The following is a 15543-nucleotide window of genomic DNA, read 5'->3' on the forward strand; positions in this document are numbered from 1 at the left end:
TGATCGGATTTGTACTATTATGGTCTAAAAGATTCTTAACTAAAACAAAAGTTTCTGTAGGAGGAACACTAGGAAAAAGATTTTTTACGTCAAATGAAATTAGTCTGGAGTTTTTGGGCAATTGAAAATGTTGTATTTTATTAACTAGTTCTAGTGTATTTTTTACGGTGAATTTAGGTGAAACCTCAACCTCTTCAGTTGAAGACTTAAAAAGGCAAACACATTGTAAACTATATCACTTGAGAAAGGCACTCTGCCGAAACAGCTGTAGTCACTTAGTTATAATAAATTTTGTGGAAGTATAGAAAACAAACGTTTTAAGTGTTTTATTGTTAGTTAAAATATTCTATTTGGAATTTTACGAATATGAACCTATTTTTAATTAGCTATAACTCTGCTTCTATTAGGTATACAGAGGTGATATATACACCATTTTTTTAAATTTTTTACAGGCTATATTTTTGTTAAGAATGTTTTTTCGACAAAATACTTACTATTTGAGTTATTTGCAAAAAACCGTCTAAAAGCGTGGTTATTTTGTTGAAAAAATGAACATATTTACTGGCAAATAACTCGAAAAATATTGACTGAAAAAACTCTATAGAACAAAAGTTACTTAGAATTAGTCAGTTTACCCATTTCCGGACTTACTTTGGACGAATATTTTTTCACCCCCAAGAAGGGGTGAAAACCACCCCCGGGGCAAAAGCACATATCGGCACAATATCACTTTTTTTCTTTGACTTGTTAGCTATGTGTATGCCAAATTTCATGTCAATCCAAGCGGTTCCTTAAAATTGAGAGGTTTTGCAATATTTTACCTGCGAATTTAAGTTTGGCAATTTTTGTTGTAATGTTCTCGACTTTTGTTTTTGATCTTACCCAGTAGTTTCTGTTATTCTGATAGTCGTATATCTAATATTGCTCTGTGTGTGGCTAGTTTATTCATAATTCCCTTGGTTAGGGTCCAAGTATGACATCCATATGTCATGATAGGAAGGATGCACTGGTTGAACATTTTTCTCCTCAAGTATTGGGGTATTTTGAGGCTCTTAAGTATCCAACTAAGTCTTGTAAATCCTGCTTGTGCTAGTTTTGCTTCTCTAGTAATTTCCGCACTTTGGTTCTCTTTGTCAAGTTTCAGGATTTGGCTTAGGTATATATATTCCTGGGCCTATCTCGCTGCCATTTATAGTGATACTTCTGGGGTCATCTGTGTTTGTCATTATTTTTGTTTTTTTCATATTGGGACTGTATTGGGACCTGTCTGCGAGTTTCTTCATCATAATTTGCAGTTTTTTAAATGTGCTCGTTATAATCACAATGTCGTCAACGAATCTGAGGTGGTTTAGCTTCTTGCCATTAACGGTAATGCGGTAAGACAAATTTGCCTTTTTGAAGCCGTCTGCTAGGTCTAGTTTTACTATCATAGTTGCATTTTCATATTTATTATATATTAGATGCCTATATCTCGAATATATTCTACAATTACCAATAGCTTGTTCTATGACCCACATCTCGATACTATCAAACGGGTTTTCATAGTCTAAGAAGGCAAGAAATATGGGTAGTTGGTATTTATTTCACTTGTCTGTCAATGTTCTCATTGTCCCAGCCCTACAAAAATCAAATTCAATGCCTGCGGTTAAACCAAAGAAACTGATGTTTTTCTGAAGCTATTTCCTTGTGGCATTTTTGCAATTAACTATTCTAAATGGAAAATAAGCCACAATTTAGATAAAAAAATTATTTTATTAACGTTTCGACTTCCACTTCGGATGTTGTTTTCAAAATACAAAATATTAGTAAATTAAAGAAAAATGTTGTTGCTTAGTAAAAATTCTTCTAATGACTTAATTTAATCTGACCCATTTATATCGGCAATTTAGACATACATGACATACAGACATATTGGCAATATTTATGACTTACGTTTCTGAGACGACTTTACTGAAAGATAGTTTATTCGATTACATGAAATCAACCCCAACTCAAGAATATCCATCACAAAAAATCATAGCATGTGATCTGTCTTTAAAAAGACAACCACATTCAACGGTGACATCAGTCTTATATTAAAAATAGAGAATTTGATAGATCTCAAATATGTCAATACCCCTGGGATAATGAAGATAGAGTTCAGTGGAGAGATTCAAGTATAGTCCTGAAAGAAACATATATAGTAAAAAGAGAAAAATTAAAGAAGCCAATTGCGTCGTAAATTCCTCGGTACAATTCAAAAATGATGTGGTTACCCATACTAAAAGAGGAAGTCAATAGAAAAAGAATACCACGATTAGTAAGTCAATAACATATCAAGGATAGTACATATTTTATATTTTAGTATTATTTATGTATCTAATCCACGAGGAAAAATTTCCTGTAGTTGGCTGTATACCATTACAAAAACATAAAATCCTTTATAAAAGGTATATTTGTTAAAATCCCTATACAGGGCTACATCAAAGACAGAACTAGTTTTCGATCGGTTGACCGATCATCATCAGTGCAATCCTAAAATGTGTACAACCAGATAAAATGATGCAAAGTATTTAAAATGTTGACTAAGGTTATAAAAAGTTATAGGTTATATTCACTTAGAATCTACATGCAAGCCACCAAAGTAAAAATAACAGGGTAAAAACCCTTTACAATTGATCCGTCATCGGAACATATGACAAAGATGTGAATTATAACATGGATGATTAAGATATCCAATGTTTTTCGCCCGAGGTACCAATGAGTTCTATCTGACAAGTTCACATCATGACTGTATGGAAGCAAGTGATTTTGATAACGGAAATTCTGAATGGTGACATCACAGGAATGACAGTTCCACAGGAAGTTATAATTTCCCTGTTGTTTTGTGGTATTTATTGTAAAATTTGTTAAATTAATAACAATAAAAACAGTCGTTCCCACTGTGGTAGATAGTCTGTAAAAATGGAAATAGACTTGATGTAAATGTTAAAATATTGTAATGGAGGAAGTAGGCAAACCACATTACACATAATACAGAAAACTTAATAAACATTATCAAACCCTTTATATGTGATATCTAGGGCTTAGAAAAGCAGTTGTGTGTTTATTTAAAAGTTATCAATTATATTAGAATAATTGGAAGTTGTTATAGTATGTGGAAGTACCATAAAAATCACTGTGTGGGTGACAAAGGTGTAGAACTGTTTTCTGATCTGGGAGGGATATATAATACAAGCTAAGATACATGCCACCATTTCTCAAGATCCCTGCATATCGCCTGGAACTCTAAGGGTTCGACAAAACAGACCAATATATGAGATAGCTAACATAGGGGAGAGGGGTGGTGTTATAAATTTATGAGAATATAATTAAAATGTAACATGAACGGGACCCAGAAATAGTAGTGAGACTATTAAATTTAGTTGCAGTAGGATTATATGGGGTGGATATAATTAAATTATTGATGAAAATTTAGAGATGAAACGGTATGTATGTGGGTGATGATAGCAGCTATTGGTTTGTGTGTGTATAATTGGATAGTGATAGTGGTTGATGGATAGAGATGAATAAGGAAAGAAAGCCATTATGAATTGCGTCAAATCAACCGTAAATGTGGCTATGTGAAAGCGATAGAGTAATAAAGAGGTGAAAAGTACTATTGTAATTAAAAAGAAGTTAAGAAAAAAGTTGTCGATGAAGTGGATGGAAGTCCCGGTTAAATGAAACATGGCGGTTGACACAATTTGGGCTTTTTTGTTTTTTTCTGACTATTTCCAGGTCCTCGTACAAGTCCAACTTCAGCATCTTCCAACCACCCAATGTCACACAAACTTGCTGCTTTTCATAGTTACATACACCGTCTTGAAACCATCCCCTTATCACAATCCAACTACAGTAAAAAATTAAATATAATACGTCAAATTGCTTTCAACAACGGATACGATCCACACATCATAAGCAAGCTCATGCATAAAAGACAGCTCAGGGTCTTACGACATGCCGCGTTCCCTATGGGTTTGACAACCAAACCTACTTATGCTTCCATACCTTTTCACGAAGATCGACTATCTGGGGATATTTCAAATATTATAAAAAGATCAGTAGATAACCTCCAAATTTCTTTTAAGGTATCCAACAACATAGGACAGTCTCTATCTAACACCAAAGATATTATCAACTATATGAATCGTAGTGGTGTTTACAAACTACAATGTTCTGACTGTGATGCCACCTACATAGGAAGAACTTGTAGATCACTTGCTTCTCGCTCTCTTGAACACATCAGAAGAGAGAATACCTCTACCTTCTCACAACATCTCAAAGAGGAAAATCATACTCTGAACATCCCAGATGATGTTTCTCTTCTACACAATATCCCCCAAAGAGACTTTCTGGAGTTGGACTTGTACGAGGACCTGGAAATAGTCAGAGAAAAACAAAAAAGCCCAAATTGTGTCAACCGCCATGTTTCGTTTAACCGGGACTTCCATCCACTTCATCGACAACTGTTTTCTTAACTTCTTTTTAATTACAATAGTACTTTTCACCTCTTTATTACTCTATCGCTTTCACATAGCCACATTTACAGTTGATTTGACACAATTCATAATGATTTTTTTTCCTTATTCATCTCTATCCATCAACCACTATCACTATCCAATTATACACACACAAACCAATAGCTGCTATCATCACCCACATACATACCGTTTCATCTCTAAATTTTCATCAATAATTTAATTATATCCACCCCATATAATCATACTGCAACTAAATTTAATAGTCTCACTACTCTTTCTGGGTCCCGTTCATGTTACATTTTAATTATATTCTAATAAATTTATAACACCATCCCTCTCCCCTATGTTAGCTATCTCATATATTGGTCTGTTTTGTCGAACCCTTAGAGTTCCAGGCGATATGCAGGGATCTTGAGAAATGGTGGCATGTATCTTAGCTTGTATTATATATCCCTCCCAGATCAGAAAACAGTTCTACACCTTTGTCACCCACACAGTGATTTTTATGGTACTTCCACATACTATAACAACTTCCAATTATTCTAATATAATTGATAACTTTTAAATAAACACACAACTGCTTTTCTAAGCCCTAGATATCACATATAAAGGGTTTGATAATGTTTATTAAGTTTTCTGTATTATGTGTAATGTGGTTTGCCTACTTCCTCCATTACAATATTTTAACATTTACATCAAGTCTATTTCCATTTTTACAGACTATCTACCACAGTGGGAACGACTGTTTTTATTGTTATTAATTTAACAAATTTTACAATAAATACCACAAAACAACAGGGAAATTATAACTTCCTGTGGAACTGTCATTCCTGTCATGTCACCATTCAGAATTTCCGTTATCAAAATCACTTGCTTCCATACAGTCATGATGTGAATTTGTCAGATAGAACTCATTGGTACCTCGGGCGAAAAACATTGGATATCTTAATCATCCATGTTATAATTCACATCTTTGTCATATGTTCCGATGACGGATCAATTGTAAAGGGTTTTTACCCTGTTATTTTTACTTTGGTGGCTTGCATGTAGATTCTAAGTGAGTATAATCTATAAGTTTTTATAACCTTAGTCAACATTTTAAATACTTTGCATCATTTTATCTGGTTGTACACATTTTAGGATTGCACTGATGATGATCGGTCAACAGATCGAAAACTAGTTCTGTCTTTGATGTAGCCCTGTATAGGGATTTTAACAAATATACCTTTATAAAGGATTTTATGATTTATGTATCTATGTATTATTAATATTATTTATAATTTAAAATATACATATATGTATAAAGTCAGAATTTGGTATTAGTTTTGAGAGTAAACTATATGTAAGACCAAATAATTACGATATCTGGATAGTATCACGAGGTTTTTCCTGGTTTTTCCTCGTGATTTACTATGGAATCTCTAGCACGAGAATTTTACTGTCACCGTTGTATGTGGTTGTCTTTTTAAAGGCAGATCACCTGCTATGATTTTTTTGTAACAAATATTTTTAAGTTGGGGTTGATTTCATGTAATCCAATGAACTACCTTTCAGTAAAGTTGTCCCAGGAACGCAACTCATAATTATTGCCAATATCATTTTAAAGTATTCTACTTTAAAATGTATAATATATTATGTCTGAATTGACGATATAAATGAGTCAGATTAAATAAATTATCAGAAGAATTTTTTACTAAGCAACACCATTTTTGTTTAACTTATTAATATTTTGTATTTTGACAACGACGTTCGATGTGGACGTAGAAAAGTTAATAAAATCATGATTTTAGTTAAACGATGCCAAATATACATACTTTGTATGTATTTTACAGTGCGTTTCATGAGTTTGTTGAGTGATTGCAAACACTAGGTGCTTAAACTACGTTCAAAATGAAGACGACGAAGAATGTGAAGACAGATACGAAAATTCGACAGAAGACAGCATCTACAAAACATAGAATAAGTAACTTGAACCACTCGTTATACTTTTATGTTTGACCGAACTACAAAGATATTTAATTTTATTTCTAAAACTTAAATACGTGTTATTAAAAGACCAGAGCAACATTTAACAATATGAGAAATATATTCACCTATATTGACATATCTCTCCCACTAAAATACGGCTTCTAGAATGCTTTGTTTTTCAGTCTTGTTGTATGGCACAGAGGCTTGGACAATAGCGGAAACATCAATGAAAAAGCAGAAACATCAACCAACCAACAATAGCGGAAACATCAACCAGCGTAGAGGTATTGCGCCGAACGGGAAAAGAAAAAGAAATCTCTTTCACAATAATTAAGAAACGGAAACTTGAATACCTCGGTAATATTATTATGATAAATATCGTATACTGCAACTGATAATACAGCAGTCAACTTAAAGTTCCTACTACTATCAAATGGAAATCTTTTCAAAACAATTCCTTAGATTTCTAAGCTAAAAAATTCGCCATGGAATAATCTACGGTAGCACCATCTTTTTACTGTATGTGGATTGCATTTATTACTCTCTACAGGCTTCATAGTAGGTTTGGCGACATCGGCCCTAACAATATTATTAATTTTGCGATCGGAAACAAGGCGGATTTCGAGGTCATAATTGACATTATAACCGGTATAATTAAGAGAAAATCCGAGTTGGAACGACTGGAGCAGAATGGGTGAGGCGGGTCAACACAATAGTTATAAAATAAAAAAAAATATATATAAAAAATAAAAAAAATAAAAAAAGCAAAATAAAAAATAATAAAAAAAAATAATCCGCGTCAGAGAAATATGACCCTAATTCTTCTAGGGCTCATTCTATCCGCCACACTACAGAACAGTCACCAAGCCCTGCCGTTTTTAGGCAGGAGTTGGCCCACCTTCCTCCGTGTAGGAATCAGACTTTTCTCTATTTAGTCCTACCGTTTCTAGGCTGGAAAATAGACCCTTAAATGACCCAATGCTTCTGGTTACTTTCTTTCAGACAGCTCGGGATATCACCATGCATCGCTCCCTAAGGAGCACGTCCAGGGATATTCCGGGTCGGAAGAGGGGGTGGTTTTAGTTGGTAGGCGGCTGGTCACGGGGGGCATGCGGGACGCACGGGCCATACTGTGGTTGGTGCGCCCTAGCGTGTTCTCCTTTCCTGTCCGAGTCCAACAGTACTAGGACACCTTCCCTAGTCTGCTAAGAGCGTTCCACCTCAGTCCAAAAAAAAGGTTATGGTATATAACTTTGTCACTTACTTTTCTATCATTATATCCGCAAACTTTTGCTCGTCTTTTAATATATCTGGAAGTGTAGCAATGATCAATTTCAAGTCATTTCTAAAATAAAATAAAATAAAACAAGGGTTAAACAAATTATAAAATAAAATAAAATTCAAGCATACGAATCACGAACACAACAGGCATACTGTTTTTGTTAATTTTTTCTTTATATCGTGAATTACGCGGTGAATTTTTTCTATTTTTAAAAAAGAATCTGGCATTTTCAAGTCATATTCAAAACTATGTAATCAACACTGGTTAATTACTATCAGTAAGAACACGTCTCCTAAAGAATTCAATGACAAAACAAATAAAAGTAACAGACTAATATTTGCCATAAATCCAGGTGTAATTTTTATCTTTATCTCATTTTTGTCCAATTTTACTATATTACAGTTTTTGTATTTTATGGTTTTTTGAGAAAACTGTAAACAAAATAACCAGTTTCAACTTAGATGCCAGTTCAGATGCCAGCTTAAATCAGTCTTAGGCCAGGGTAATAGGAAAAAATATACCCTGTTCATAGTGTTCATACCGTGACACTTCAACAGCCAGGGTACTGAAGCGTTTTTTCGACAGGTAATACCTATACGAACAAGCTGTAACTATTTCCTTAGTAGGATCTGGCGGCCATTTTTATTTATAAACAATTTAGTGTCAAAAAACGGCCTTTTTTCAAATCTATGGAAAACTGTGAGACTTATGTTTTTTTTTAGCACAAACATCTTCGAGAGCATGAAAAAGGCTTTAAAATGGTGTATTATAAAGTTTGATATACTCATTTTTCTACAACCGTGTTAAAAATGCAATTTTTAGCACTCCATAGGAGCGTTAAAAATACTACTTTAAGGCACTAGTCAGTGCTTTAAAAATTTTAAGGCACTGCATTTAAAAGTGAATTGTCCAATTCTGTAACGTCAAAATATTTATATTTCATTTATCGACATTAATATTAATAGTACAACTTGCGCAATTTGAAAAAGGTGGTTTAAAAGGTTTTTTAAAATTTAATTTAAACTGTATTATTGCATTTTTAGCAGGTTTGTGGATAAAAACTATTAAAATTTGTTAGAATACACAACAATAAAAGTAAGATGTTATTCTATAGTTGTTATGATTTACGTATACAGTATAGGCAGTTTTGATGTAATGTCAAGAAACATATAAAAATGGAATGTCAGTCAAGTTCAAGTAAAAGTTTTTGTAGATATTGTCCTGTAATTGAGAATAAATAAATTATAATCGTTGATATATAAGACGTTTGTAGAAAAAATATTGTATGATATACGTGTTAAAAAGTACATTTTTAAGGCACTCATGTGAATTGCAGAATTCGCTTCGCTCATTCTGCAAACTTTCACATGCGTGCCTTAAACGTGTACTTTTAACACTTATATCATAAATAACTATTATTGTTAATATAATTGAGAAAAAAGTTCGAAATTGCAAAAGAAATTAAGTTCGCAATAACTAATGTAAACATTAGTGTACAGCTTTGAAATTTTTATAAAATGAGATTTCCTTGGTACTTTATGTGATAACAATTTCAAGGCAATTCATTCGATTGTTTAAATTTTGTTCAAATTATTTATACCAGAGAACTTTTTTGCAATAACATAAGTCAGAAAAAAATGATTTTAGAACCATTCTACAGGTGTCAATTGAAAGAGCATGAGTTAAACTTTCAAAGTGGTTTAAAAAAATGAATAAAAAATGCATTTATTAGTAATAAATAATTATGCAAAAGTATCGTCAATTTTTCCTTATAAACTTTTTGAATAACTTTTTTCAAAAAAATCTATTTGTTTATCCTGTTTTAAGTGCACAACTACCAAATAATGTATAAAATAATTGATAAAAAATTGTAATAAATATACATAATTTATCATAAAAAAATAAAAAGTGTATAAGGAAAGATTGACGATACTTTTGCATAATTATTTATTATCAATAAATGCATTTTTTTTATTCACTTTTTTAAACAAATTTGAAAATATAGCTCATGCTATTTCATTTGACACTTCCTGACTTATATTATTGGAAAAAAATGCTCTTTGGGATAAACAATTTGAATAAAATTTAAACAATTGAATGAATCGCTTTGAATTTTGTATCACATATTAAGCCCCAAAGAACTTTCATTTGACGAAAATTTCAATTTTCACATTTATATTAACAATAAATAAGTATATCAAACTTTGTAATACGCCATTTTAAAGCTTTCTCATACTCTCAAAGATATTTACTACTAAAAAAACTGTAACTGTTTACAGTAAAAACTGTAATAAAAAAACCATAAGTTTCATTGTTTCCATTGATTTGAAAAAATAAAGGAAAAATGGCCGTTTTTTGACACTAAATTGTTTACAAATAAAAATGGCCGCCATATCCTGTCGAAATTACCTGGCGAAATTACCATGTATTACCTGTCGAAAAAACGCTTCAGTACCCTGGCTGTTGAAGTGTCATGGAAAAACCTTATTACCCTGGACTATCTTTATTTAAAATGAATTCTATTTAGAAAAATTGAAGAAAAATATCTTCTGTGTAAAAGGTATATTAGTTTGAAAACCCCAATAAAGGGCTACATTAAAATACAGAACGTTTTCGCTCTAAAGAGAGCGGCATCAGTGCTCTAAGCAAGCTTTACATGCTAAGCCACCAAAAATACATGGGTTAAAACCCTTAAAATGCCGACCAAAGGTCTTGCATTGGCATATTATTTATTAAACCCTGGCGATGGGTGAAATTTAAAAGGTATACCTCAAGGCACCATATGACTATACCACAAGCATGTGGGTGGTTGAGTTGATTTCTCTGTCTTCACAAAGAGAAAGGTGAAAGCCAACGCCTTTTCGAAAAGAAGGTGGCTTAGCATGCAGAGCTTGCTTAGAACACTGATGATGCTCTCTTTAGAGCGAAAACGTTCTGTATTTTAATGTAGCCCTTTATTGGGGTTTTTAAACTAATATACCTTTTACACAGAAGATCTTTTTCTTCAATTTTTGTAATTAATGGTATACAGCCAGCTAGAGGAAAATTTTTCCTTATGGATTTAAATTCTATTTAGGTGCTTGCTTAGCTTTCATTGTATAGGATTAAATAATAAGAGGTTAATTAATTAACAAAATTATAAAACACAATAAAATACCGGAAGAATGCAAAACGAGTGAACTAATTCTACTATTAAAAAAAAATTGATAAAACAGCTAGAAAACTACAGATGTATCAACTTGTTAAGTACTACCCTAAAACTTATAACTGAAATTTTACAAGAACTAGATGATGAAACAGATGGTAAGTTTAGCAGATCAACAACACGGTTTTTGTATTGGAAGATCGTGTACAGATAATATTCGTTATAAAGCAATTTTCTGAGAAATAACTACAGCAATAGACCAACAGTTCTATATCTGATTGACTTAAAGGAAGCAGTTGCCATAGTAAGACTCAAATATGATCCATCTTCTGTATAATAGAGAGGTTCCCCTAGACATTAAAAAAACTATTGAAAACATCTACCAAAACAACAAAATGTAGGTTACATATTGTTTCATAATCTAATTTTTTAATCTAGTACAATGACTTTTAAGATATGTACTTGGGAGTTAGTGCTGGATGGATTTCAGTCACAAATTTGAGGAGTGTTTCAATATATTCTGTATATGGTTCAGCAATGCTGAAAGGATCAGCAGAACCGAGTGCATTCTCGAAGAAATCAATTAATTCTTCCTGGGTTAAGTCACCGTTATCAGAATTATCTTGAAAGAAAGAACTAGTACAATTAATAAGATTTTCTGCTAAATTCTTATTATCTTCAGGTACAGTTTTTGATTTCTTAGATTTACGTAGAGGTTCTTTAACTTAGTTCTGTCTACTGTTGTTGGAGGAGTCGTTATTTCTGATACCGTTCGTTTGGACGATTGAGTGTCAGAGGATGACTGAGGTTGGTTGATTTTGAATGAGATTATTAATTGCAACTTTATCTGGCTGGCTAAGTATTTGTGCGTGAATTTGAATTTAATGAAGGAATATTGGTCATTTCTTTCTATTGTGAACTAGTTGATTGTATAGTCCTTTTCATGACCATTTTTCAGTGCGTAACAGTTTTTCGATTTCTCTCTAACGCATTAAATTTTATGTGACAGAAAAAAAGGCACGTCGGTGATTACTTTGGTAATTATTCTAGTTCGGTGATTATTCCTAGTTGTCGATAGATAATGCCATACTCAAAAACGAATTATTTATTAAATTAAATAATAATATTATCAATATAATCTGTACAATTTATAAGACCATACAAATCAAAGAAAATACCATTTTATAAATGCAATAGACACAATTGATTTGTTTTTATTCCAAATTGAAAATAAAATGTGACAACTGTCAGATTTAGCTAACATGTCATGTTAGAATAAATGTCATAAATGTGTCTTATCACGGACTTACCTTTTTTTCTATAATTTGTGACGCACTGAAAAATGGTCATGAAAAGGGGAATAGTTTAGATTGCGAAGTATGAATAATTAATTGGTTGAATCTCGGTTACAGGGCGGTGACAATTTTGGATAAAATTTGGTTGAGAAGTAGGCGGTGAATTTTCGATCGATATTTTTATATTAGTATTATTTGTGCATAGGGCTTTTCATCGATTGTCATTTGTTTCGAGCTTCTGTCATGTGTCACATAATATTAATATATCTACGTCATACGTCTTTGGTTTACGAGGCGGTGCAGACAGGATGGCTGCGATTACAGCGACACCTGCGGCAAAAATAGAAATTTTCCATTTGTGTTGTTTTTGTCACAGAATAGGACCAGGTCACGTGACTGACGTGACTTTGACAGCGCCGTTTCATTGTTGTTTACGTGTTTTAAAGTTTTCAGTGTTCTCTTTGCTTTTCTCGTTTTATTATTAAAAATCTGTGGTTTTAACTGCAAAAAAAACTGTGTTTTTGTAGAACCAGTGATATAACCTAATATTTAGCACAACTGATCATTTTGTTAAACGAATTTACTTATTTGACTTCCATTGAAAGCTACAAAAATGGAACTTTGTGAATATTGCGGTAAAACGTTTACTCTGAAAAAGAACTTGCATGCGCATATCCGAAACCTTCATTAAGTGAAATCGGACTGTGTTCTTAATAAATTATGCTGTTCCCTATGTGAAACATATCACAAAATGTATGAAGATTTGAGAGACCATTACATTAAAGTACATAACATCGAGATTTTTATGGAAAAGTATTCATTTTCCTCAATGGAAGGCAAGTTTCATTTTATATAAACAATTCAGCAATAACAGCAAATTTTATGTTTATAGATTTTACTTCATGGAAGGATAAAAAAGAGAAACAGTTACAATGCTCTTATGTGAAAGAGACAGGAACGAAAATTTCCAGTACTGGAAAGAAATGGTACTACATTTGTCATCGATCAGGCTATCATGAGGATGAAATGAAATCAAACAAAGCTTCAAAAAGGCAAGGAGTAGCAAAAATGAATTCGTTATGTCCTTCAACTCTCGAATTACTAGAGGAAAATGGAAACTTTACTTCTTTTTTATATACTCCACACATTGGGCATGAGTGTTCCCTTAAACATTTAAATCTTTCAAAATTGGAAAGAACAGAAATAGCAGGTAACATTTTAATTCTAGATAATTATTGCTTATAAGAGTAACATATTATATTTTTAGGTAGAATTGCACAAGGAGTATCATTTGGCAAAATTTTGGATGATATAAGAAACAGTTTAAATACTGAAAACTCATTGCAACGTATACACCTTTTAAGTCACCAAGATCTCCTAAACATTGAAAAGGAATTTTTATTAAAGCATGATTCCCAGCTTCATAAAAATGATGCCACAAGTGTAGACCTATGGGTGAAGCAAATGGCAAGATTTGATGATTGTTCGCCAGTTTTATTTTATAAACCTCAAGGTATTAGTGATACAGAACAACTGTTTGAAAATGTAGACTTTGTATTAATATTAATGACATCTGCACAAGAATCTTTATTCAAACAATTTGCATCAAGCAAAATTTGTATTGACTCGACACATGGTACTAATCCATACGACTTTTAGTTAACAACAATTTTAGTTGTTGATGAATATGGTGAGGGTATCCCTGTTGCATTCCTGCTTTCAAATCGAGTAGACACCATGACTTTAATGCATTTCTTTTCTGTTTTGAAGATTAAAGTAGGTGTAATTAAAACAGAAATTTTTATGTCAGATGATGCACCAGAATTTTACAATGCATGGATTAACATTATGGAAGTACCAACACATCGTCTTCTTTGCATCTGGCCTGTAGATAGAAACTGGCGCAAAAATCTTCAAAAAGTCAATGGTGATCAAGCAACAAAGGTAATGGTGGATAAATGTTTAAGAATGGTTATGGAAACAACAGATGTAAATAAATTCCATATGTTGTTAAATTCTGTATTACATGAGTTATTGTCCGATGACGTAACAAGGCTATTTGGAGAATACTTTCAGGAATATTACTCCCATAGGCCCCAATTGTGGGCATATTGCTATAGAAAGGGTGTTGGAATAAACACAACATGTATCTGGAATCGATGCACAAAACCTTGAAACATGTATACTTAGAAGGCAAAAAAAGTAAGACGGCTTGATAGGTGCATTTCTGCTCTAATGAAATTAATAAGAGATAAGTTATTTGATCGGTTGACAAAAACATAAAGGGCAAACAAACATATAAAATAAAGAAAATATTAAATAGACACAGAAAAGGATTAATAATCAGCAGTGAGAATATAACAGTTGTAGATGATAACACTTGGTATGTGAAGTCAAATAGTGATAATGAGAAGTATTACACTGTGGAAAGGTTATTAGGGTCGATTTCTCATACCTGCGTTAATCTATGGTTCAGTTGAACCGGGTTCACAGGTGATCTCCGGTTCTGTTTGGAATGCATTTCTCATTGCGCGTTCATGTCAGTGCTCGTTCTACAGCTTTCGAGAAATGCCAATAGATGGCAAAAGGCAAAAAACTGTCGCCATTTTGAACTACCTTTTTTATGCTGTTTTTGAATAAAGTTAAATTTAAGTATTTATAGTCAAATAGTCATTTTAATAATTATAAATAAATATTATAAAAACACAAATAATGTTATCGTTTATCGTTAGGCTTAATATAATAAAATAGGATATATTTATATTATGACAGCGTTTCGTGTTAATACAACGCATGCGTAGTCCATGAAATCATCTGAACTGAGTTCTGAAATCTTTGAACGGCCGAATTCCACCGTTCAAGCATCGTTCAAGTTTAAACTGCCATCGGTTGAACGGGAATTGAGAAAGACGATTTTGACTTTAAACGGACGTTTACTAAAAGTTCAGGTTAAACTGAAATTGAACTCGATATGAGAAATCGGCCCTTAGGGTCGATTTCTCATACCTGCGTTAATCTATGGTTCAGTTGAACCAGGTTCACCCGTGATCTGCGGTTTTGTTTGAAATGCATTTCTCATTGCCCGTTCATATCAGCGCTCGTTCTACAGTTTTCGAGAAATGCCAATAGATGGCAAAAGGTAAAAAACTGTCGCCATTTTGAACTACCATTTTTATGCTGTTTTTGAATAAAGTTAAATTTAAGTATTTATAGTCAAATAGTCATTTTAATAATTATAAATAAATATTATAAAAACAAAAATAATGTTATCGTTTATCGTTGGGCTTAATATAATAAAATAGGATATATTTATATTATGACAGCGGTTCGTGTTAATACAACGCATGCGTA

The 15543-nt window shown here is 32.5% G+C and overlaps 1 protein-coding gene across 1 annotated transcript in view; it reads right to left on the bottom strand.

Moving 5' to 3' along the window:
• LOC114339047 (uncharacterized) overlaps positions 1-15543 on the bottom strand; it is a 38330-nt gene that overhangs the window by 17614 nt on the left and 5173 nt on the right. The window contains exon 2 of the mRNA XM_028289683.2: positions 7735-7815. Coding sequence (XP_028145484.2) covers positions 7735-7815 — 81 coding nt within the window. The remainder of the gene's footprint in view (positions 1-7734; positions 7816-15543) is intronic.

This window comes from Diabrotica virgifera, chromosome 5 (assembly GCF_917563875.1).
Source record: "Diabrotica virgifera virgifera chromosome 5, PGI_DIABVI_V3a".
Lineage (NCBI taxonomy): Eukaryota > Metazoa > Arthropoda > Insecta > Coleoptera > Chrysomelidae > Diabrotica > Diabrotica virgifera.